Genomic DNA, 22,616 nt, shown 5'->3' on the forward strand with positions numbered 1-22,616 from the left:
AGTTTCATAACTGGATCCGGCCCGGATTAATCTGGGTTTTGTAATGCAAACCGGAATCTGGTTATCTGGGTTCCGAACCGGACCCGAAAAAAACTCGACCCGGATGAACAGTCTTATCTCTGGAGAGTGATCTTCTCAAACATATCAATTCCTATCCATTCCATTAATATCTTATTTTCTATCCTAACACTGTTACCAAACTCTGGAGATGAGTGTTTTGCACGAACGAATCCTTCCAGAGAAAACGGACGTCCCTTTCTCTGCCTCGAACCAGAGTCTTCTTCTTCTCACGTTCCCGACTGCACGAAGCTCTTCTTCTTCCCACGTTCCTCCCTCAATGCTCTCCCTACTTTCCATGACAGCTCTGCCTTTGCCTCTCCCTCCCTTCTCCACGAAAGCACAAATACCATGGCCCCTTGCCTCTGCCTCTGCCGCATGCTCAAATACCATGGCCCCTTGTTCTGAAATCACTCCAGACCCTCAAGTTCGCCAAGGAACTCGCCGCTTCACGGGTTCGTTCTTTTAGAAACTTGCTGTTGGTTTGGTTGAATGAAGAAATGGTATAAATGCAGAAGAGCGGTTGCGATGGGGGTTAAGAATGCATGCAAAGTGTTTGATAAATTGTTGAAGAGAAAATCACTAACTGGTTTGGCCATGGGAGACTCACCAATAACATTTTCTCCTTCAACCTCACAGTCTGCATATCCTGGGCTCATCTTTCGTGTTTTGTTTTTTTAAATCATCTGACGTTAGCCGATTACACCGCGGTTGTACGTAGCAGTTCTGTACCACATTACTCAAAGCAATGCCATTTCATCTTCAAATTAAACAAATATCATTCATATTTGCTCCACATTGAATTAGCTAAATTGTTTTTATCTAAAATATAAGCTACAGTAAATTCATTGTTCTTTTCAAATATGAAAAGAACTATAACAAGTCTAAAATTATTTTTTGAGATTATTATATTATAGATATGAGATTTTTATTCATGTGAGATTTTATCAGTTATATATATATGAGATTTTTATATTATAGATTGTTGGATTGTGAAAATAAAAATAAATATGATTGTTAGAGGTTATTAAAGATTATGAAAATAAAATATAAATTAATTAAAATAATAAAAATAATAAAAAATAATAAAATTCATATTAGTCAAAATTTAAAAAACAAGATGGCCAATCTAATGTTAATGTTCTTAGCAGGTCATCCTCATCCCTCTCTTTACTTGTCTGATCGTGTATGTTATGCCTACTTTCCTTTTTATTTTTTTGCATGAAATTCGGATTCTGGCACTGGGATGGTGTTTTTAGATTTGATAAGCTTAACTGCTAGGTAATTATTAGGACCTTCTGATATTTTTTATAATTACGTAATCTTGTGTGCTTTATCTAAGTTCCTTCTTGCTTGTTTAATTTGTAACTAGTTCGTTCCTGGTGATGCAAATTGGTTGAAGATCAAAAGTTTGCGGGTTCTTCAAATTGATTGCATTATTTTGAGATTTTGCTCATGGAAATAACGAAATGCTTGTGATTGTAAGACCATTTGTCTAGAGTTTCCCTATAATTTTCGTTTGATGTGTTCTACTAATTTAACATATTTTTCCATTTGTGTAGATGATGAGCCAGGAACACTTCGCCAAGGATGTCGTAGCAAAGAGCCACTATGGATTGTCTTTGAAGTTTCGGGCACCATTCATCTCTCTTCTTACTTGGCTGTGTCGTCTTATAAGACCATTGATGGTCGGGGCCAAAGGGTTAAATTCACAGGGAAGGGTTTGAGCTAAAGGAATGTGAACATGTAATTATATGCAATCTGGAGTTTGAAGGCGGTACGGTTCCTGATGCTGATGGTATTCCAATAAAGCCTAATTCAAAACATATATGGATAGATCGCTGCAGCCTCCGTGACTACGATGATGGACTTATAAACATCACGCGAAAGAGTACTGATATTACTGTTTCTAGGTAAGATCAAGTCCTTGTTTAGAAAACAAAGATAACAACAAAAAAATTGTCCTAAAATGAATAATAATAATAATACATTTCTTCAAACATTGGCTTCAGGTGTGACTTTTCACAGCATAGCAAGACAATGCTAACTGGGGCAGACCCTTCTCATATTGACAACAGATGCATCCGTGTGGCCATCCACCATTGCTTTTTTTTATGGGACCAGACAGAGGCATCCTAGAGTTAGATTTGCAAAAGTACAACAATTATACCAAAAACTGGGGCATTTATGCTGTTTGTGCTAGTGTAGAATCATAGGTGCTAATTTTATAGCTAATTCTAATATCTGTTAGTTTTAATATTGAAGGTTTTAATATGTTTCCTAGTGTAGGAGATTAAAGATCTTGTGATCTATATTTTGATACCAGATATATTCCCAATGCAATATATATGAAGCAGGGCAGAAGAAGACGGCATTTAAATGTCTCACAGAGAAGATATATGGCCTCGTTCTGTTTTCAACCTAGTACATTTCTGAATTCTGCTTATCATTTAGAATTTTTGGTTTTAATTAATTAGGGGATCGATTGAAGCATGAGTAGGTGTGTTCGCACATATAGAATTTTTGGTTTTAATTCAGCTCTTTGATCATATTTTTATTTGAAATGAAAAAAAAAAAAAAAAAAAAAAGCAACAGAAAGGCCTTAGTTGGGAACTATGTATGATAAATTAAGACACTTAACACCAATTAGATACACTTTTGCACTGAGATTAGAGATGGATATGGACGTCACTGGTATTTCTATTTTGAATTTCATATCCATTTCCAACATGTCTGCATGTTTTCATCTATCCTAACCTTCAGTGTTTTTCTCTCTCTCTCACTCACAACCTTTCTTATGTGTTGTAGGAACAATGACTTTAATTATGCAAGTTAAGAAAGTTTGGCTTTGTCCGTACATGACTGACTATATAGAAGTATCATACAAGCTTTCTTGCCCTCCTTTTCATTTCCTTTTACATCTGAAAATGGATGTCGTTCAAAAGTCCCTTTAGCCCTTCATATCAATTGGTGAGAATAAGAATCTAGGTTTCTAGAAACCATATAGCACCTGATCTTTGGAACAAAGGAAATAATACAAAAAAGAGCAATAGATCCAATGAAGAACCCTCTTGGTGCCTGTAGGATGGAATAATAGAAAGAAGACATCTCTGAGAGAAGAGTCCACCTAATAGCAACGAAATAGATGATAGACTCCTGCACTCGATTCAAATTTGAGCATATTGCTTTCTCATTTATAAAAGTGTGCGACTGTAAGTAATCTTTTCTAGCACTATGAAAGAGACTCCCAAGTCCTAACTTAATTAAGCATTATTAAAGAGACTCTTACAGTTCATACCTTTACTGTTGAAGTCGAGTTTCAAGCATGCTAGCAATTTTGGCATCCTCCCATGATAAAAGAAGACAGAGATCCCATGTAGTTAATTTTGCAACAGCATAAATCATTTATATCAACAATAGGAATACATTGTTAGACTACTTGAGATCATTGAAAATAGGAATCTTGATTGGGACACTGCCGAAGTGGCTAATTGCATTAATATTTATAATGGGGGTGGCTGTTTCCTGCTTTCATCGACTGGACAGTTGTCATTATGAATCAGCGATGATACTGCAAAACATTTGTGCTGCTTGACTAGTCAATGGAGGAAGCATGACATCATCTTATACTCTTTTAACTGTCATAATCCATAGTTTGACAGTGTTGTCCATATTACAAAGTTTTGCTTGTCAAGCCACACAGCTAGATGCCATAAAAGAGTGGTCGGAATTATGTCTAATACATTATGCAGGCTTAACAAGTTCTTAAGCCTCAGTCAATCCTCTGAAATCGTTCAATTTACTGGAAGCATGTGAATTTGTCTATAACCAACATATTTTTCAAGCTCCAACGTTGGAATTTTCATAATGAGATTGAAATTGGTTATTTGTGACATCTCTCTAGGCATCTGACAAGGAGGAGGCAATGACTGGCTGCATAAGGTCTGAAGGGGACTTGTTCGTGAGTGGAACTCAAGCAAGGTTGATGACTGAGAGTTCTGATCACAGCATGTTTCATCCAAGTGAATACTACCCCACTTGGACAGTGGAACCTCCCATCGGTGATCTTAAGCACGTTCTCCAACATTGCACTGGATGGCAGAGTGTTCTGCTACTAGGAGATCAGAAGGTGGATTCTTAGCTGCATGGAGTGATGGGTTAGTAGCTAAGCAGCCTAATTTACATGTATAATGTGTAATCTAGACCTTGATGTTCGCTATGGTTTGTCAGGTCTTAAATTTCGTTGTTCCTTAATTTTTTTGTTAGTAAATGTTCCGATATGCTTGGTCTGTTTTGAACTTATATCTCTGCCGAAAAGAAAATTAGCTGTTGAAATAGCAATTCAATCATAAGCGTTAAAAATTCTCATGCATTGAAGTGTTGTTTATGTCCCTGCGAATATTTTATGTAGCCTCTTATAGATTTGTAACCATATAATTCGACAAATTTCAAAGTTACATATACTGACTATGTGGTTTAGCTTCCAATATGATAGAATTAAAACAAATGAAAAGAAATGGGAAAGAATTTGAGGCGAACCTCCTCTCCCAAGAATTTCAAGTGAAATGAAGGAGTTACTATTCTTTGCCAAACGGGATCGATTGTTTTGTTGTTTTTATCACGTGCATCAACATTTATGATCAGATTATAGTGGTGATAGAAATTGCTAACAGGAACAACCCGTGTATGTGGCTGAATCTTTTGTTAAGCTCCAGCCCCTATTTCATCAAATAATAAACAATGAACTAAAAACCATAAACTAGGTCCATGGAGGTGAAATGTTCCCTCCAAATTGCAGCTGGATAGGATTTGAAAGGAGAAATTCGAGGAAGGTCTGTGTCTCCTCTGGATTAGAAAAAGACTAATCACTTTGGTATTCTATTTTTTCTCCCATTCAAAGTCAAAACAAATATAAAAAGGGATGACAGATGGCATCCAATCCTTTTTCATTGACTTACTTTCCTCAGTCTTTCTGATTGAAATGTTAGACTAAATGAACAGGACACTCCACCCTTCGACATTGGCCTCATCAATCATACACTCGAACATGGCATCATCTGCCTCCATCTCTGTCATTGCAGTAGTATGTGTTACCTGCATTTTGTTCTATGGAATTTATTTGGATACTGAGGTAGTTGTGTTTGTGGCAGCATCTAAATCATCACCTCTAGATCCAGAAATGAAAGCTCTGCTGGAGACGAAGTGGTGGTCAAGTGCCGAGACCAACAATTCCTCAAGTCCTGGCGAGTGCTATGGTATTTCTTGCACTGCCGGTGGAAGGGTCACAAAGATTAACTTAGCTAAGAGCTATTTGGAAGGTAAGTTGAAACTCAAATTTTCTTCCTTCCCAAATTTATACTTTGTTGATCTTCATGGAAATGGACTTCAAGGGAGCATCCCTAGTGACATAGGTACTCTATCAAACCTCACCGTCCTTGACCTGTCCTTCAATCAACTTACAGGTGAGATACCTCTTTCCATCGTAAACCTCACCCAATTACTGATATTTGACATTGCTTCTAACAACATCCATGGTTTCATTCCCTTGGAAATAGGCAACATGGAGAGCTTGAATCTCTTGTACCTTAGTTTGAACAAAATTATTGGTTCCATCCCAACAGGAATAGGAAACTTGAAGAATCTGATGCGTTTGCACCTCAAATCTAACAATCTCATTGGTCCAGTCCCTACTACTCTTGCTGGTTGCTCATATTTGCAAGAGTTGATATTGAGCCACAACTACTTGACTGGATGCTTTTCCCATCGCTTCGTTGACCTTTATTGGCTAAATACTAATCTCAGTCACAACTTTTTCAGTGGAGAGATACCAGGTAAACTTGGGGGTTCGGGCCATTTATCAATCTTATATCTCAGCTACAATAATCTTACAGGTAACATCCCCCTCTCTCATTTCTATACAAGATGTTGACTTGTCATACAACCCATTGAAGGGAAAAGTTCCTGACAATTTTGATCAATATCATTCGCTCGACGCGTTGATTGGCAACAATGATTTATGTGGTAACTTCACAGGTTTCCCTCCTTGTCATTCTTCAATCGGAAGCAAAATTAAACTTATTATTTCCATAGTCATTTTCCTTGGACACTACAACAAATTCTGTTTTTTGCGGCCAAACTTTTACGGGGAAGGAATTCTAGTCACAATTAACACCTTATTCCGACAAAAATCAACTTGCCGCAAGAGTCGGTGGGTAAAAGATGCCCACCATATTATGAACAGTATTTAAATATAAATACTGACCACTTTTTTTTAATCATGACAGTGTAGATCGTCGTAAATATTTTTACGATGTATCACTTACCAAAAAAAAAATATTTTTACGATGTATTTCGACAAGTCATAATCCTCATAAATATTTAAATTTGCGGTTTTGAGGAGTGAAGATTATAATTGCAAGCATTAACCAACACCGATATTAAGAAAAAAAAATTTATTATGTACTTTTCAATTATCTATCTAAAAGTCAACAACTCAACATATTTCATACATCTAAACAACTCAAAATGGATCTATAAATCCACTTCAATCTCTACTCATAACTATTCAAAAATATTCACAACATTTCTAAAATATTCTCACTGCCCAAACGTAGTGTCCATCGCCTACCTCTCTGAAATGTGAAATCGAAGCTTATTAACCATGAAATCCTACAAACATCTGGAGCTAAAGCTAGTAATACAATCACATTGAACCATTCCTTTGAAATCTGGAGCTAAAGCTAGTAATACAATCACATTGAACCATTCCTTTGAAATACCCAAATCCTTGTCTGATTTGAAACCCTCCTTCAAAATCCCCAAATTCACGTCTAAGCCCAAAATTTGGATTCAAGCTTTTAAATCAAGGAGAGGCTTTCAAATCAAGGTTGATAACACAAAGGGACCCTTTGAACATGAGTTTCATTTCTTGCTTGTTCTCACGAGGTCGTCGGCATCAACTCGATGGAGGGTCCATGTAGGCATAACCCAAGCTAATCGTTGAACTTACCCTGTTCTGAGGGTTCTTGTTGCCTTCCTCTAGGTTTGTCTCATGGGTCATTTTTGCTTTTTCTTTTTCTTTATGTTGAGGGAAAAATGAGTTAATTGGCATATTCTTGTGAAAACCTATGTAAAGTTGAGTTGTAACAAGTGTTGATGCATTGGTACATGAAAAAGATTGAAGTGTGCTCAACGTGGCTCGACTGGCGCTCGACTGGCGCTCGAGCGGAACCTTCCCAGAGAGGTTCGCTCGATGGGCGCTCGAGCGGAACCTTCCAGAGTGGTTCGCTCGATGTGCGCTCGACTCAGCGCTCGAGCGGAACCCAGGCAGAGTGGTTCGCTCGAGGTGAGCTTGACGTGGCGCTCGAGCAGAACCCCATCCAGAGTGGTTCGCTCGATATGCGCTCGACTCAGCGCTCGAGCGGAACCCAGGCAGAGTGGTTCGCTCGAGGTGAGCTTGACGTGGCGGTCGAGCAGAACCCTTCCAGAGTGGTTCGCTCGATGTGCGCTCGACTAAGCGCTTGAGCGTAAACCAAACAGACTGGTTCGCTCGAGGTGAGCTTGACGTGGCGCTCGAGCGGAACCCATCCAGAGTGGTTCGCTCGATGTTGCGCGCGAGCAGAACTCATCCAGAGACGTTCGCTCGACCTTCGCTCGACACCTCGCTCGAGCGGTTTCAGAAGATAACGTGCGCTCGACCTTCGCTCGACACCTCGCTCGAGCCAATGTTCAAGACAACCTAAAGATTCATGTTTTGAGCGCCGTGACTTGCTGGGGCTATAAATGGAACAGATCATTTCTGTTCTGTGGTGTGGAAAAATAGAGAAAAACCCTAAGTGTTTCAAGAGCCAAAGAGAGAAACCTATTCCTCACCTTGTGAATCTCTCTTGGACAAACACATCCACCACACCACACTCAAGATCAAATCTCGTTCAAAGTCCATTGAAGTGGACGTTTTATTGGCCGGATGGTTTCCGGAGCTGCTGTGATGCAGAGATCGAGAGGTTCTCGTGGAAAGCTATAGAAGGTCGGAGTTCCGACACTACATGCGTGTAGAGATCGAGTGGGTCACTCGTGATGTTGCAAGCCAGGTTTAGGAACTACAAAGGTTTTGTGAGTGTCTCTAAATTGATTGTAATAAACTTTTTCTATAGTGGATTTTAGGTGGTGCCTACACCCGGAGTGGTTTTAGAATTTGAAGAAGTTCTTCAAATGAGTTTCCACTTCGTGACCAAAATCATTGTGTTAATTGTTTTTGTCCATTGATTAACTGTTTATTTGTTTCTAATATTGAAAAGAAGATCAAAATTGGAATACATCTATTCACCCCCCTCTAGGTGTAGTGATTGGTAGAACCACTGCTTTTTCAATTGGTATCAGAGAGGGTTCACTCCGCTGGGATTAAATTCCTGAGTGTGATCCTGCTGTAGTGGTTAAAATGGATAAGTCTCAATCTCTCACATCGCCACCTTATTTTGATGGAAACAACTATGCTTATTGGAAAGTTCGAATGAGAGATTTTCTAAAATCTAGGGATGAAATTAGTGAGTGTGGTTGGAATAGCAAAGGCCTGAATGCGATTTTCATGGCCGTGTCCCAGGAGGAGTTCAAGCGAATCTCCATGTGTGAGAATTGCAAAGAAGCTTGGGACATTCTTGAGGTCACCTATGAGGGTACCAAGGCTGTAAAGAATTCTAAATTTCAAATGCTGACCACAAGTTTTGAAGAACTTAGAATGAAGGATGATGAAACCTTCGATGCCTTTTATGCCAAACTAAATGATGTCGTCAATTCTCGTTTTAATCTAGGGGACAAAATTCCTGAGAACAGAATTGTGAGAAAAGTTCTCAGATCACTCCTTGAGAGGTTTCGTCCTAAAGTTACTGCTATTGAAGAAAGCAAAGATCTAGACAGTATGAGAATTGAAGAATTGGTAGGCTCTCTACAAACATATGAACACACTTTTCCTATGGATAAGAAACACAAGTCCATAACCCTCAATACCATTAGAGAAGAGTCAGATGAGTCATCCGATGAGTCGGCTATGAGTGACAGAGAAATAGCATTTTATGCTAAGAAGTTCAGGAAAATGTTTGTGGCTAGAAACAATAAGAACCAGAGGCCAGAGAAGAAAAAGTTTGAAAGATATAATAGAGGCTCAAGTTCAGGGAACAAGGAGAGAAGCACTGAGAAGTACACTAGAACAAATAAAGACAAGGTACAATCAAGGGTGCAGTGTCATGAATGTCATGGATTTGGACACATTCGTCTGGAATGTGCAAATTACAAAAAGGCAAAAGAAAGAGCTAAGATTGCATCTCTAAGTGAGAGTGAATCAGAGTCGAGTGAATCATCAGATAACTCTTCTCCAAAAAGAAATCTTAACTACATGGCATTCACTACCTCTGTCAGCAGCAAAAGTCAATGTAGTGAATCAGTGTCTGATGATGGGAGCATATCTGGAAATGAATCTGGGTATGAAGATCAGTTGCAAGAAGTCTCCGAGAAGCTGTACAATGAATGTGTTAAATTGAGAAAACGCAACAAAGCGCACATTGAGGAGATAGACTTCAGCAAACGAGAAAATGAAGAGCTTCAAAGCAAATTAAATGAAGCTATTGGTTTAACTGATCAGTTAAAAATAAGGAATGGTTCTTTGGAAGAGGAATTAAAAAATCAAGAGAGAGATGATTCTGTTGAAGGATGAACTGAAATCCTTGTCCACTAGGAAAGAAAAGCTGGATGAAATCCTGAAGTCAGGAAAGCCTCCTGGTGACAAGAGTGGACTAGGATATAATATAGAGAAATCTGATGCAGCTACTGCCTCAAAAGTCTCTTATAAGAATGAGAGGAAAACTGTGTTTGTTCGTGAGTCAATTGCAAAAGGGAATGCTAACCCATCTGACAAGGGTAAGAAATCCTCTCATGTAAATATGGGTGTTCAGTCTCACAATAAGTCAAGAGTTCGAAATACAAGCCCTATGTGTCACCACTGTGGTAAGACTGGTCATGTTGTAGGAGACTGTTTTAAATTGAAGAGATACACCATGTATGATCATACACGCTCTCAAAGTAGAAGTGTGTACTCACCAAAAATGGGTAAAAATCTCATAACTGCTCCTAAGTATGCCTCATCCTTCAGGGGACAAAGAGATCGCAAAGATAATTATGTGTGCCATAATTGTGGTAAGTCTGGTCACATTCGACCAAACTGCTATGAGCTTAGGAGGAATCTTATGAGAGATGGAAATAGTAAATCAAGAAGAGGGCATTTGAATCTTTGGAGTCAAGTTAGGGCCCTAACTAGACAAAATGAGATGCTCAATGTCAAGATAGACCAACTGTCAACTAGCAAAAAGGACATCTCTCCAAAAGTTAGAAAAATGTGGGTCAGAACTGGAAAAAGACACACTTGCCATGTGGCATACATTGCTCTAAAGACCAGAGACACCTACATGTGGTACCTTGATAGCGGATGTTCTCGCCACATGTCAGGTGATAAAAGTCTATTTAAAACAGTTGAAGAGTACAAGTGTGGAACAGTAACATTTGGAGATGGCGGAAAAGCTGATATAATAGGAAGGGGTGAAATTGAAATACCTGGACTGCCCATCTTGAGAGAAGTCCTATTTGTTGATGGATTAAAAGCCTATCTCCTCAGTATAAGTCAAATGTGTGACAATGGTGCAGAAGTCCATTTTTCAAAAGATATGTGTATTGTTTCAGATAATAATGGAAATTGCATGATGCAAGGAACAAGGACATCTGATAATTGTTATGGCATTGCCCCTAAACCTCAGCATAGTTGCAATAGTGCTAAGAATGAGGCTACTGACCTCTGGCATCAAAGACTTGGACATGTGAATCACAAAAATCTGTCTAAGATTGCCAAGAAAGAGATGGTGGTAGGATTGCCTGAGCTGGGTAAAGTAGAGACTCCTGTTTGTGGGTCATGTCAGTTGGGAAAACAAGTTAGAACAGCTCACAAGCACACAACGGCTATTCTGACCGAACGACCATTAGATTTGCTGCACATTGATCTTATGGGACCCTCTAGAACTGAGAGCCTGGGGGGAAAGAAATACATACTGGTAATGGTAGATGATTTCACCAAATACTCCTGGGTAGAATTTCTGAGAGAAAAAGGTGAAATTCCTAATGTGATTAGAACTTTGTGCAAGAAACTTCAAAATGAGCAATGGAAAGCAATAGTCAGAATTAGGAGTGATCATGGAAGAGAGTTTGAAAACTCAAATCTTGAGAGTTTCTGTGATGAAGAAGGGATCAGTCAAGAATTTTCTGCCCCTATCACTCCACAACAAAATGGAGTGGTCGAAAGAAAGAACAGAGTTATTCAAGAAATGGCACGGGTCATGATTCACAGTAAAAATGTACCTACTCACTTCTGGGGAGAAGCTGTGAACACAGCATGTCATATTGTGAATAGAGTCTATCCACGACCAAACACTTCCAAAACACCATATGAGATGTGGAAAGGAAAGAAACCAAATGTGAAATACTTCCGGGTGTTTGGTAGTAAATGCTACATTTTGAGATATAGGGAAAACTTAGCTAAGTTTGACCCTAAGAGTGATGAGGGAATTTTTCTTGGATATTCCAGAAATAGTCGTGCGTATAGGAGCTACAATCTACGCACCCAAACCGTCATGGAATCCATAAATGTGGTGGTCAATGATGCTCTTGGTGAGGAGTTGAACAAGGAAGAGCAAACTCACACACCGAGTGAAACTGGACAAGAAGATTTTGGTGCTCTAAATGAGAACTTAGAGACCTCATCAAATGAGAAAGTGAGTTACCAAAAGGAGCCCTCTTCAAGAGTAAAGTTAAATCATCCTCAGGATAACATCATAGGACACATTGATAAAGGAATGAGGCTGAGGAGGAAAGTGATAAATCAATTGGCTTACTCAAGCTCCATCTCACAACTTGAACCAAAAAGAATCGAAGAAGCCTTAAATGATGAGAATTGGTTGAATGCTATGCATGAAGAAATAAACCAATTTGTGAGGACTAATGTGTGGTACTTGGTGCCAAGACCAGAGAATCACAATGTCGTGGGTACTAAGTGGATATTTAAGAATAAGTCAGATGAGAATGATACAATAGTGAGAAATAAAGCAAGATTGGTTGCACAAGGGTATGCGCAGATGGAAGGAATAGACTTTGACGAGACCTTTGCTCCAGTTGCCAGACTTGAATCTATCCGGATATTATTAAGCATTGCATGCCACATGTGTTTCAAGCTGTATCAAATGGATGTCAAGAGTGCATTTCTGAATGGGATCCTCCAAGAAGAAGTGTACGTCGAACAACCAAAAGGCTTTAATGATCCAAAATATCCTAATCATGTCTATAGGTTGAAGAAAGCCTTATATGGTTTGAAACAAGCTCCTAGAGCTTGGTATGAGAGGCTTACTTCATATCTTGAAGATTACAATTTTCTGAGAGGAAGTGTTGACAAAACACTGTTTATCAGAAAAGTTGGAGAAGACATAACAGTTGCTCAAATCTATGTGGATGACATTGTATTTGGATCATCGGTTGACGCCCTGGCTCTTGAGTTTGCTGAAGAAATGAAAAATGAATTTGAAATGAGCATGGTAGGTGAACTAACCTTTTTCTTAGGACTCCAGGTGAAACAGTTAGACAATGGGCTGTTTATATCTCAATCCAAATATGCAAAGGAATTAATCAAAAAATTTGGATTAGATGGGAAAAGCCATGCCAGAACCCCTATGAGCACGAGTGTTAAGCTTAGTACTGATGGGTCAGGCAAGAATATTGAGCAATCCTTGTATAGGAGCATAATTGAGAGTCTATTGTATCTCACTGCAAGTAGACCAGACATTGCTTTTAGTGTTGGGGTCTGTGCTAGATTTCAAGCTAATCCTAAGGAATCATATTTAGTAGCTGTCAAACGCATACTTCGCTATGTAAATGAGACAGTCAATTATGGGATCTGGTATTCTAGAGACTCTAATACTGAGCTTGCAGGCTATTCCGATGCTGATTGGGCAGGTAATGCAGATGATAGAAAAAGTACTTCTGGTGGGTGTTTCTATGTTGGCACAAACCTTGTTGCCTGGATGAGCAAGAAGCAAAATTCCATATCGCTGTCCACGGCTGAGGCTGAATATATTGCTGCAGGCAGCTGTTGCACGCAATTGTTGTGGATGAAGCAAATGTTGTGTGACTATGGTATTACTCAAGGTATGATGAGCATTTATTGTGACAATACTAGTGCCATAAACATTTCAAAAAATCCTGTCCAACACTCTAGGACCAAGCACATTGACATTAGACATCATCTTATTCGAGAGCTGGTAGAAACACGTGTGGTGACTCTTGAGTACATTCCCACCGAACACCAACTAGCCGACCTTTTCACTAAACCTTTGGATGGGCTTCGGTTTGAATTACTTAGAAAGGCTATTGGTATTTATGCATTGACCTGAGGGTTGAAACATGCATAACATGCATTGCATGCTTTACCTGCATTGTTTTTTGTTTTGTTTTTGTTTTTGTTATTCTGATTATTCATCCTCTTATTTTTTTTGGTATTACTACCTTTACATGCTCTCCTTGGTTGATATTAGTTATTGGTGTTGTTAATTCTAAAAATCTAGGTGCATGTGTCTTTTGAGAATTGTATCATATTTCTATGGCCTACAAAGGTTTGAAACATGAGTATTAGCTGTAATCTGTGACTAGCTTCACACACTTCACTCCATGCTTAGTCAATCGACGTTTCACCACTGTGAGTTTTTGGGGAGGCAATCAAAAGTGTTAGGAAACTCTACCTACACACAGAATTGACCATGGGCTAGACAACCTCATTATTGTTCCCTTGTGCAAAGAAAAAGAAAAGAAGATGATATTGTATGTCATTGAAAAGAAAAAGGGTTGTTGTTGCATATATATATTTATAAAAAAAAAAAAAAAAAAGGGTAAACAAGTATCTTAACATTGATACAGATAATCAAACAGAAGCATCTAGGTTCTAGCAGCATTGGGTTTGACTTTCTGCATCTTGGAAGAGTTTCTCAAACACTTATGGTTTCTTGTACAGCCCAACCCCGCTCACACCTTTTGGTTGAAATTTCTTGATTGAGCAAGGAATTTGTTAACACGGCTGTCTTTATTACTTGTGATACTTTGTGTTTATTACCTGCGTGTTTTATAAAGACATGATGCCTTTCTACATTTGATGTGTGTGAATGATTTAAAAATTAACTTCATTAATAGTTGGATCACACTGAATTTCTGTAAGAAAAAAAAAAGAAGAAGGAAAATTTCTGGGCATCCGCTCGAGCGAACTTAAAAGCCGCTCGAGCGAACGTGTTTTAAAATCGCCCCCTCCCTTTTCTTTTTCCCCAGCCCTTTATTTCCCCCTGCATCGTTTCCTCTCCCCACCCCGTGCGATAACTTCTCCCCTTCTCTCCGTGTGGTTTCCTTCATTTTCTCCCAAAATCTTGCTTCAATCACGGTAAGTCTCTTATTTCTCCCTCTTCTCAATCATTTTTGGACATTTTTTTTTCATTTTGCATCATACATCTCCATACATATACATTTCAGATATTAGGGCTTTAGATTTGGGGATTCCGAAATAGAACATTTTTGTTGGTTTGTTTGGTGTTTGAATGGACCTCTTGGTTGTCCAGTCCTATTCTCTTTGTATTTAGGAGGTTCTTAGAACCCCCAAGGGGTTTTTCATTTGGTTTGTACTTGGATGCACTCCAAGTGCTCGGTGAATTGCTTCAATGAAGTTTGATTTCCTATTTTCATCATGCTTTGGTATTGCTTTGTCCCCATGGTCATTTTTGTCTATTCTAGTGTAGGGATAGTGTTTGGCATTGAGGCTTGGGACCTCCATTGGGTTTAAAACCCAACATTGGCTTAGTTGCACTTGAAGTGCTCAAAATGCCAAATGGGTTGTTAAATTGTGTTTTTGGGCATGTGCATTGTGCATTTTAAAATGGTTTTTGACAACATTCATGACTTGTTTTTGAAATTTTTTTTTTTAACCTAAGTTTGGCTTGGTTCAAAATTAGGCATGTGCATTCATCAAGCATTGGGCATTTCACATTACCTTTAGCCTTGTCTAACGGTCACTGATTTTGTCCAGCTTCTGTCATGTCTCGAAGAGTTCGTTCACGCCAAAATCCTCCAGCCCCCGCTCAAGCACATTTCCGCAATCCTCGTGCAAGAGAACTTTACACTCAAAATTTTTCTACCCGTTCTCCTATTGTCGAGCGGGAAGTTCTCCTGGGTGAGCTTTCTGAGACTGTTATTCTCCGCATTTTGAGTCTCGCCAGTGGCTGGCCTTGACCATTGGTCATCCCACTCCTTCTGTAGAGTTGGTTAAGGAGTTTTACTCCAATATTGCTGCCATCTCTGATGATGGCTCTTTTGAAGTCAGTCTCCGGAACATTGTCTTCCGGGTGACTCTGGGCATGGTTGCGGATTTGCTAAATGTCCCGCGAGTGGCAAACCCCACATATCCATATACACAGACTTCTCCTCCTAGTCCGACTGTCATTGTTGAATGTTTAATCGGTCCATTTTCGAGTTGGGATGGTAAATCACCCATTCTCACCTCACGTTTTACACCCGAGTTTCTCATTCTCAGTAGGATAGTCCTTACAAACCTATATCCTACTGGTCATCAAAGTGATGTCGGTCCTGACCACGCCACTTTTTTGTATGCATTGATAAATGATGTCTCCATTGATCTGGGGAGTCATCTCTGTCGGGTTATGCTTGAGGCATTTAATTCCCCGAAATTACGGACTGGCTTGCCTCTCGCCTGCCTCATCACTAGGATAGCCCTCTCTCAGGCTGTTATGCTTCTTCCTAATGAGCCTAGAGTTCCTCTTAAGGCTCCTATTGGGCGTAGGACCATGCAGCTGAGTCATGCTCACATTACCCCTCACCCACTGAATGTTGAGCATCCTCCTGCATCCTCCTCCCAGCCATCCACGTCTCAGCCATCAAGCTCTCAGCCTTCAAGCTCACAGCCTCATAACTCGGCACTTGGTTTGACCGAGCCCAGCCTTCAGCGGGTCGTTGAGTATCTTGCCTGTCTTAAAGCCCGGTTTGATGCACGGTTTGATAGCCTTGATGCTAAAGTTAACAACCTGCAGCAGCTTGTGACTCAACGCTTCAACGATATAGAGGAGCGCTTTGATGATGATGGCAGTCAGCCTGATGGTGATGATGATGGCAGTTAGCCTCATGGTGATACTTGAGACCCTTGGCGTTTGTGACAAAAAGGGGGAGTATAGATTAAGGGGGAGTGGTATAGAGATTTAGGGGGAGAAGCAAGAAAGCTGTTGGAGCAGCTTTTGTTTTTGTTTTGTGGGGGAGCATCTATTTTTATTTGTATCACATGCTGCTTGTGCTAATATTGTTTGTCTAAATTGAAAACAATGTCTGATTTAATTCTTAATGAAAAGTCTTTTCTGAAAACTGTGCTACAGATGTTTATGCTTATGATTATTTCTTGCATATTGTTATTGGTACGTTTAACCGTTTGCTAAGTGTTTGCATAAATATCTCAATGTGCTCAAGACTTTTTGCCTGAAAAATGGGAATCCTGATTTGGGTGTGTTAGGATTAGGTCCTATGTATAGGTTAGAGGTTTTGTCATAGAAATGCCAAAGGGGGAGATTGTTGAGGGAAAAATGAGTTAATTGACATATTCTTGTGAAAACCTATGTAAAGTTGAGTTGTAACAAATGTTGATGCATTGGTACATGAAAAAGATTGAAGTGTGCTCAACGTGGCTTGACTGGCGCTCGACTGGCGCTCGAGCGGAACCTTCCCAGAGAGGTTCGCTCGATGGGCGCTTGACCTGGCGCTCGAGCGGAACCTTCCAGAGTGGTTCGCTCGATGTGCGCTCGACTCAGCGCTCGAGCGGAACCCAGGCAGAGTGGTTCGCTCGAGGTGAGCTTGACGTGGCGCTCGAGCAGAACCCCATCCAGAGTGGTTCGCTCGATATGCGCTCGACTCAGCGCTCGAGCGGAACCCAGGCAGAGTGGTTCGCTCGAGGTGAGCTTGACGTGGCGCTCGAGCAGAACCCTTCCAGAGTGGTTCGCTCGATGTGCGCTCGACTAAGCGCTCGAGCGTAAACCAAACAGACTGGTTCGCTCGAGGTGAGCTTGACGTGGCGCTCGAGCGGAACCCATCCAGAGTGGTTCGCTCAATGTTGCGCGCGAGCAGAACTCATCCAGAGACGTTCGCTCGACCTTCGCTCGACACCTCGCTCGAGCCAATGTTCAAGACAACCTAAAGATTCATGTTTTGAGCGCCGTGACTTGCTGGGGCTATAAATAGAACAGATCATTTATGTTCTGTGGTGTAGAAAAATAGAGAAAAATCCTAAGTGTTTCAAGAGCCAAAGAGAGAAATCTATTCCTCACCTTGTGAATCTCTCTTGGGCAAACACATATCCACCACACCACACTCAAGATCAAATCTCGTTCAAAGTCTATTGAAGTGGACGTTTTGTTGGCCGGAAGGTTTCCGGAGCTGCTGTGATGCAGAGATCGAGAGGTTCTCGTGGAAAGCTATAGAAGGTCGGAGTTCCGACACTACATGCGTGTAGAGATCGAGTGGGTCACTCGTGATGTTGCAAGCCAGGTTTAGGAACTACAAAGGTTTTGTGAGTGTCTCTAAATTGATTGTAATAAACTTTTTCTATAGTGGATTTTAGGTGGTGTCTTACACCCAGAGTGGTTTTAGAATTTGAAGAAATTCTTCAAATGAGTTTCCACTTCGTGACCAAAATCATTGTGTTAATTGTTTTTGTCCATTGATTAACTGTTTATTTGTTTCTAATATTGAAAAGAAGATCAAAATTGGAATACACCTATTCACCCCCCTCTAAGTGTAGTGATTGGTAGAACCACTGCTTTTTCACTTTAAATGTTCTCTCTTTTTCTTTTACATATGTTTTATATGACTTTAGGGCTGACAATCAAAGGATCCATGATTTAACCATTTTAGCCATTATAGCACTTGCTTCATCAATGTTGGAGTCTGAGCTATCTTTTATTTTGTTAGAAAGTTAACTGATGATGATCTTTCAAACACTTATGTCTTCACACCTAGTGTAATACTTGACATATTTGGCTTGATATGTGAACAACTGGCTTCTAATCTCACTTTACACATACTTGGGAATACTTGTGAGTTGGGGTCTTTATATCTTTCTTTGTTCATTTGCAACTTTATGTTTGTTCTTTCTTTTTTTCTCTTTTGTGTTGCTTACTATGTTCTTGCTAATTTGTTTATTCCACATAATGCTCCAATTGTATATTGACTGCCATGATGCAATAGAAGATTCTATTTTGCAGAGAAAGGTCAATAGAAATTGTCCTCGAATGAGCGGGCAGATGAGTGGGCAGAGTTATTTTTAAATCCATTATTGTCTAAAAGACCATTATTGTTGAAGAGGAGGTATGAGTCTTTTTGCTATTACATTCTTATGCTACATGGTTTGAATAGGTTGGGATGGAAAATGGTGCATTTATCAAAAGGGGGGGCGTCTTACTCTTACTAAGAGCACACTCTCTAACATACCCACATATTTCTTATCTCTTTTTCCGATTCCTGCAGGGGTGGCAAATAAGATTGAGAAAATGTTTAGGGCATTCTTATGGGGAGGTTTAGGGGAGGAGAAGAATTCCACCTAATTAGCTGGAAGACGGTATGTGCCCCAATTGTGAATGGTAGGTTGGGTGTTTGCAACTTGCGAACCTTTAATAAAGCACTATTGGGGAAATGGCTTTGGAGATATCATCGGGAGGGGGGAGCATTGTGGAAGGAAACAGTAGACGCGAGATATGGTGTTGCATGGGGTGGATGGGTTTCCAATGAAGTGAGGGGGGTATAGAGTGGGGTTATGGAAGTATATAAGGAAGGGGTGGAAATGTTTTAAAAATCATATTCGCTTTGAAGCCGGTGAGGGTAACCGAATCCGTTTTTGGCAAGATGTGTGGTGTGGAGATCAGACTTTGGAAAGGGTTTTTCCGGCATTATATCGTATTGCAGCTAATAGGGAGGTTTCAGTGGTTGATGTGCAGTTATTTTCTCATGGTTCGCATCAGTGGAATATTCTGTTTTATAGGGATTTTCATGATTGGGAACTAGACATGGTTACTGAATTTTTCAGCCTATTACATTCCTCGGGAACTGCTAGGGCTCAACATGATAGTTTGAAGTGGAGATTTAAGGTTCATAAGTTATGTACTGTTAAGGTGTATTATAACCTTTTGATCACACATGACCATACTCCATTCCCTTGGAAGAACATCTGGAGATCTCGGGTACCCTCCAAAGTTGCTTTTTTTGTTTGGAACACCGCCTTTGGGAAGATCTTGACCACCTACAATTTGAGGAAGAGAGGATGTGTGGTGATGGATTGGTGCTACATGTGCAAAAAGAATGGAGAATCAATGGATCATCTTCTACTACATTGTGAGGTAACAAGGGTGTTGTGAGATGAGATCTTTCGAAGGGTTGATGTCGCTTGGGTAATGCCTTTGAGGGTGGTGGATTTGATGGGCTGTTGGAGGAATTTGCAGGGTGATCGTCAAGTGGCAGCAGTATGGAAGATGATTCCGCTGTGTATCATGTGGTGTACTTGGATGGAAAGGAATGCGCGTTGTTTTGAAGACAAGGAACGTACAGTGGTGGAGCTGAAAATTTTCTTTTTAAATACTTTACTGCTTTGGTTTTCTGCTATTGTTTTAGTTGGGGATAATATTCATGACTTCTTGTCTTTAGTTCATCGCTCTTAGAATGTATTTAGGTGATCTGCGGTATACTTCCTGTGTACATGGCTTAGGCCTTTTTCATTAATAAAATTTATCTCTTACTTATGAAAAAAAAAAGAATAGCTTGATTCTAGTACTGAGGGTTCTTCCAAAGAGAAGAGTTTAGGAATCAATAAGCATTTCCTTGTTCAAACAATACACAATACCCTTGCAAGTTGCAACTTTTATGACCTTCATGCAAAAATCTGTTTTGAGTACTAGTATTTAAGTAAATTCTTCTCTGCTTCTAGTGGCCACTTGTGCTTAACTTTTTAAAATTACATTGGCGATTTTAAACCTGCTTATTTTATATACATGTAAGAATTATTGTTGAGAGTTCCATGAACTTGTAGATTTAAAGTTTTTGACTTAAATTATATAACCATAATTATTACACTCTTTTTCAAGTTGCCATCTCTCTGTGGAGCCTATGATACATCATTTCTTTTGTTAACTATGCACGCAAACCTGGGTATCAAGACAATCCATGGAGCCCCAAACTTCTTTGTTTTTTCATGTTTTTCTCATTGGATATTATGCTAATTAAATGTAAAATAAAGATTTTCTCTAGATAAGTGTGCCTGATACAACAAGTGGTGTTTAGTTAAACAAATAAACATATTTGGTCTCAAGATTTTAGAAATATGTTACGGCAATTGTCTCTTTCATGGACAATATTGAAAGTCAATTAATCTACAATTCTGGGGGCCAACAAGTTCTAAAAAACTTGCTGTACGTTGAGAATATAAGTTGGCAAACCCATCTTCAATAATTTCTATCTAATGTTTTGTTTCAATTTAACTGCACAGGCCATCCCCGCATCATTCACAGGGATATTAAATCATCAAACACTCTTCTTGATAGCAACTTTGAAGCTCATGTATGCTTGATTCTTTGTTCTCAATTTACATTTCTTTCTTCTATTACCGTGTTCTCTATAATGGCGTTTACTTTTGATGAATCAAAAAAATTATAGCCACATTATCTTTGCATATGCTATATGCTTTCTATATCCTATTACTGACATTATAGCCACATTATAGAGTAGGTGAAGAACCTTTGCTCATTGACCCTTCAACCATATTATCGACACAGCAGAACACAATTATGTAAGTTATATCTATTGATGTTTTTAAATTAAACCTTCTTTTATATTATGTAGTGGTATTCATTAATGGTGATGTAGAATCTGATGGTTGAGCGGTTGAATGAGAAAGACTTGGATGGGAATATGGATGATGCAGCTAATGCAGTGTTCAAGGGGGTTTTAGGACATCGACCAAGCTATGCAACAGGTCTAGGCCACACTGTTATACCTGAACCATCTCTTTCATTGCACAACAATAGGGATTATCAACGCATTATTGAGGAGAACGAGAAGAAAAAGAATGATGCAAATTTTTACAAGAGCCAATTTGAGGCATTGAGATCTAATTTACTAGAATTCAAGAACCAATTTCATGACTATGAGAAACTGATGAACATTCGCATGACAGAGTTGGAGTCTCAAAGGGTATTGAAGGTTGATCAGCCAATTAATGGGGATGATATCATTTTTGGCTGCTTTTGTTGAGTAACTTAGAATGTGGCTTGGTTGGAAGTGATAGGAAGGACATACAACCTATATATTGACAGGTGTTTTTTACTCCTCTGTAGGCTTGGTCCGTGGATGCTTTTTTATTCCCTTTGTTATCAGCTTTATGTCCTACCATGCATTTAGATAAATTTGAGAGTAATCATTTGACAAATGATAGGGTTGGTTCTGGATATTTAAGATAGCATCAAGTTTGTTATTTTTTAGCATTGCTTACATATCTAGGAATCATTAAATGAATCCAGAAGCTACCAATAAGGGTATCAAGTCATTGATGAGCTATCTCTACTTAAAGTCTGTTCAGTCTGCTAACTTGGAAATTTATTAATAACATGATAGTAATGGTTATTGTTTTCTTGATATTTTTATGCAGCAAGTCTCGATTTATTAGAGTCAAGATTGAAAGGGACTACTACTAAATACACAATGTTGCCTGAGAGACTAAGTGTAACGGCCCGATCTTTTATTTAGAAATAAAATTACAGATAAAATTTTTTATGAGTTAAAGCAAATTATCAGATGATTCTTTTTATAAACCTAGAGTTAAATCTCCATTATTATTATTATTATTCCCTCCAAACCCATGAATCCTCTTCATAATACAACTCTCTACCGGATTTTTTCTTCTTTGAATTTGAAACACGCACCAAACCTAATCCTCCCACATGCACATGCACATGCACGTCTCTTCCTTTATTTTTATGTAGGGTTTTCTTTAGGTTCTCAAACATATATACATATACACGTTTAACTCACCAAAGAATGCAAGCCGCAATGCCCTCCACCGTGAGTCTTCCAATCACGTATCAATAAAATGCATGCACGGCTCCATCTGTTTCCTCCGCTTGCACGACACAGTGTTTATTTATACACTCACACACAGCCTTACACACACTGCCTTTGATATATCCTAGGGTTTTCAGAACCGAAACCAACCCCACATTCAGTCCCGCAGCACGGCGACCCGCCTGTTCACCACTTAGCGTTCACCCTCCAAAAACAACCAACACTCACCGTAGAGCAAACGCGAGACCACTTCACAACTACAATCACACAGCAACCATAGCTCTTCCTCTCCACCCTCGAAAGCAGCCCAAACTCAGTAGCCACCATCATCATCTTCCGTT

General features: G+C 39.4%; 1 protein-coding gene, 1 long non-coding RNA gene and 1 pseudogene across 2 annotated transcripts; all 3 read left to right on the plus strand.

Annotated features, from left to right (window-relative positions):
• The first annotated feature begins 1,579 nt into the window (after nt 1–1,579).
• LOC121265814 lies at nt 1,580–4,328 on the plus strand (annotated as a pseudogene).
• A 776-nt stretch (nt 4,329–5,104) lies between these two features.
• Nucleotides 5,105–5,986, plus strand: LOC121265815 (probable leucine-rich repeat receptor-like protein kinase At1g35710). Its single transcript, XM_041169478.1, has one exon. It carries the CDS (start codon nt 5,105–5,107, stop codon nt 5,984–5,986), a length of 882 nt encoding a protein of 293 aa, XP_041025412.1.
• An 801-nt stretch (nt 5,987–6,787) lies between these two features.
• Nucleotides 6,788–21,937, plus strand: LOC121266624. Its single transcript, XR_005940846.1, has 4 exons — nt 6,788–7,099; nt 18,435–18,537; nt 20,705–20,775; nt 21,863–21,937. It is a non-coding gene; the product is annotated as an uncharacterized LOC121266624 (long non-coding RNA).
• The last annotated feature ends 679 nt before the right edge of the window (nt 21,938–22,616 follow it).

Source organism: Juglans microcarpa x Juglans regia, chromosome 5D, assembly GCF_004785595.1.
Source record: "Juglans microcarpa x Juglans regia isolate MS1-56 chromosome 5D, Jm3101_v1.0, whole genome shotgun sequence".
In the NCBI taxonomy this organism is placed as follows: domain Eukaryota; kingdom Viridiplantae; phylum Streptophyta; class Magnoliopsida; order Fagales; family Juglandaceae; genus Juglans; species Juglans microcarpa x Juglans regia.

Bases quoted from the DNA above. Each gene is read 5' to 3' on its own strand.
- LOC121265815 (XM_041169478.1), top strand. From the start codon at position 5,105: ATGGCATCATCTGCCTCCATCTCTGTCATTGCAGTAGTATGTGTTACC.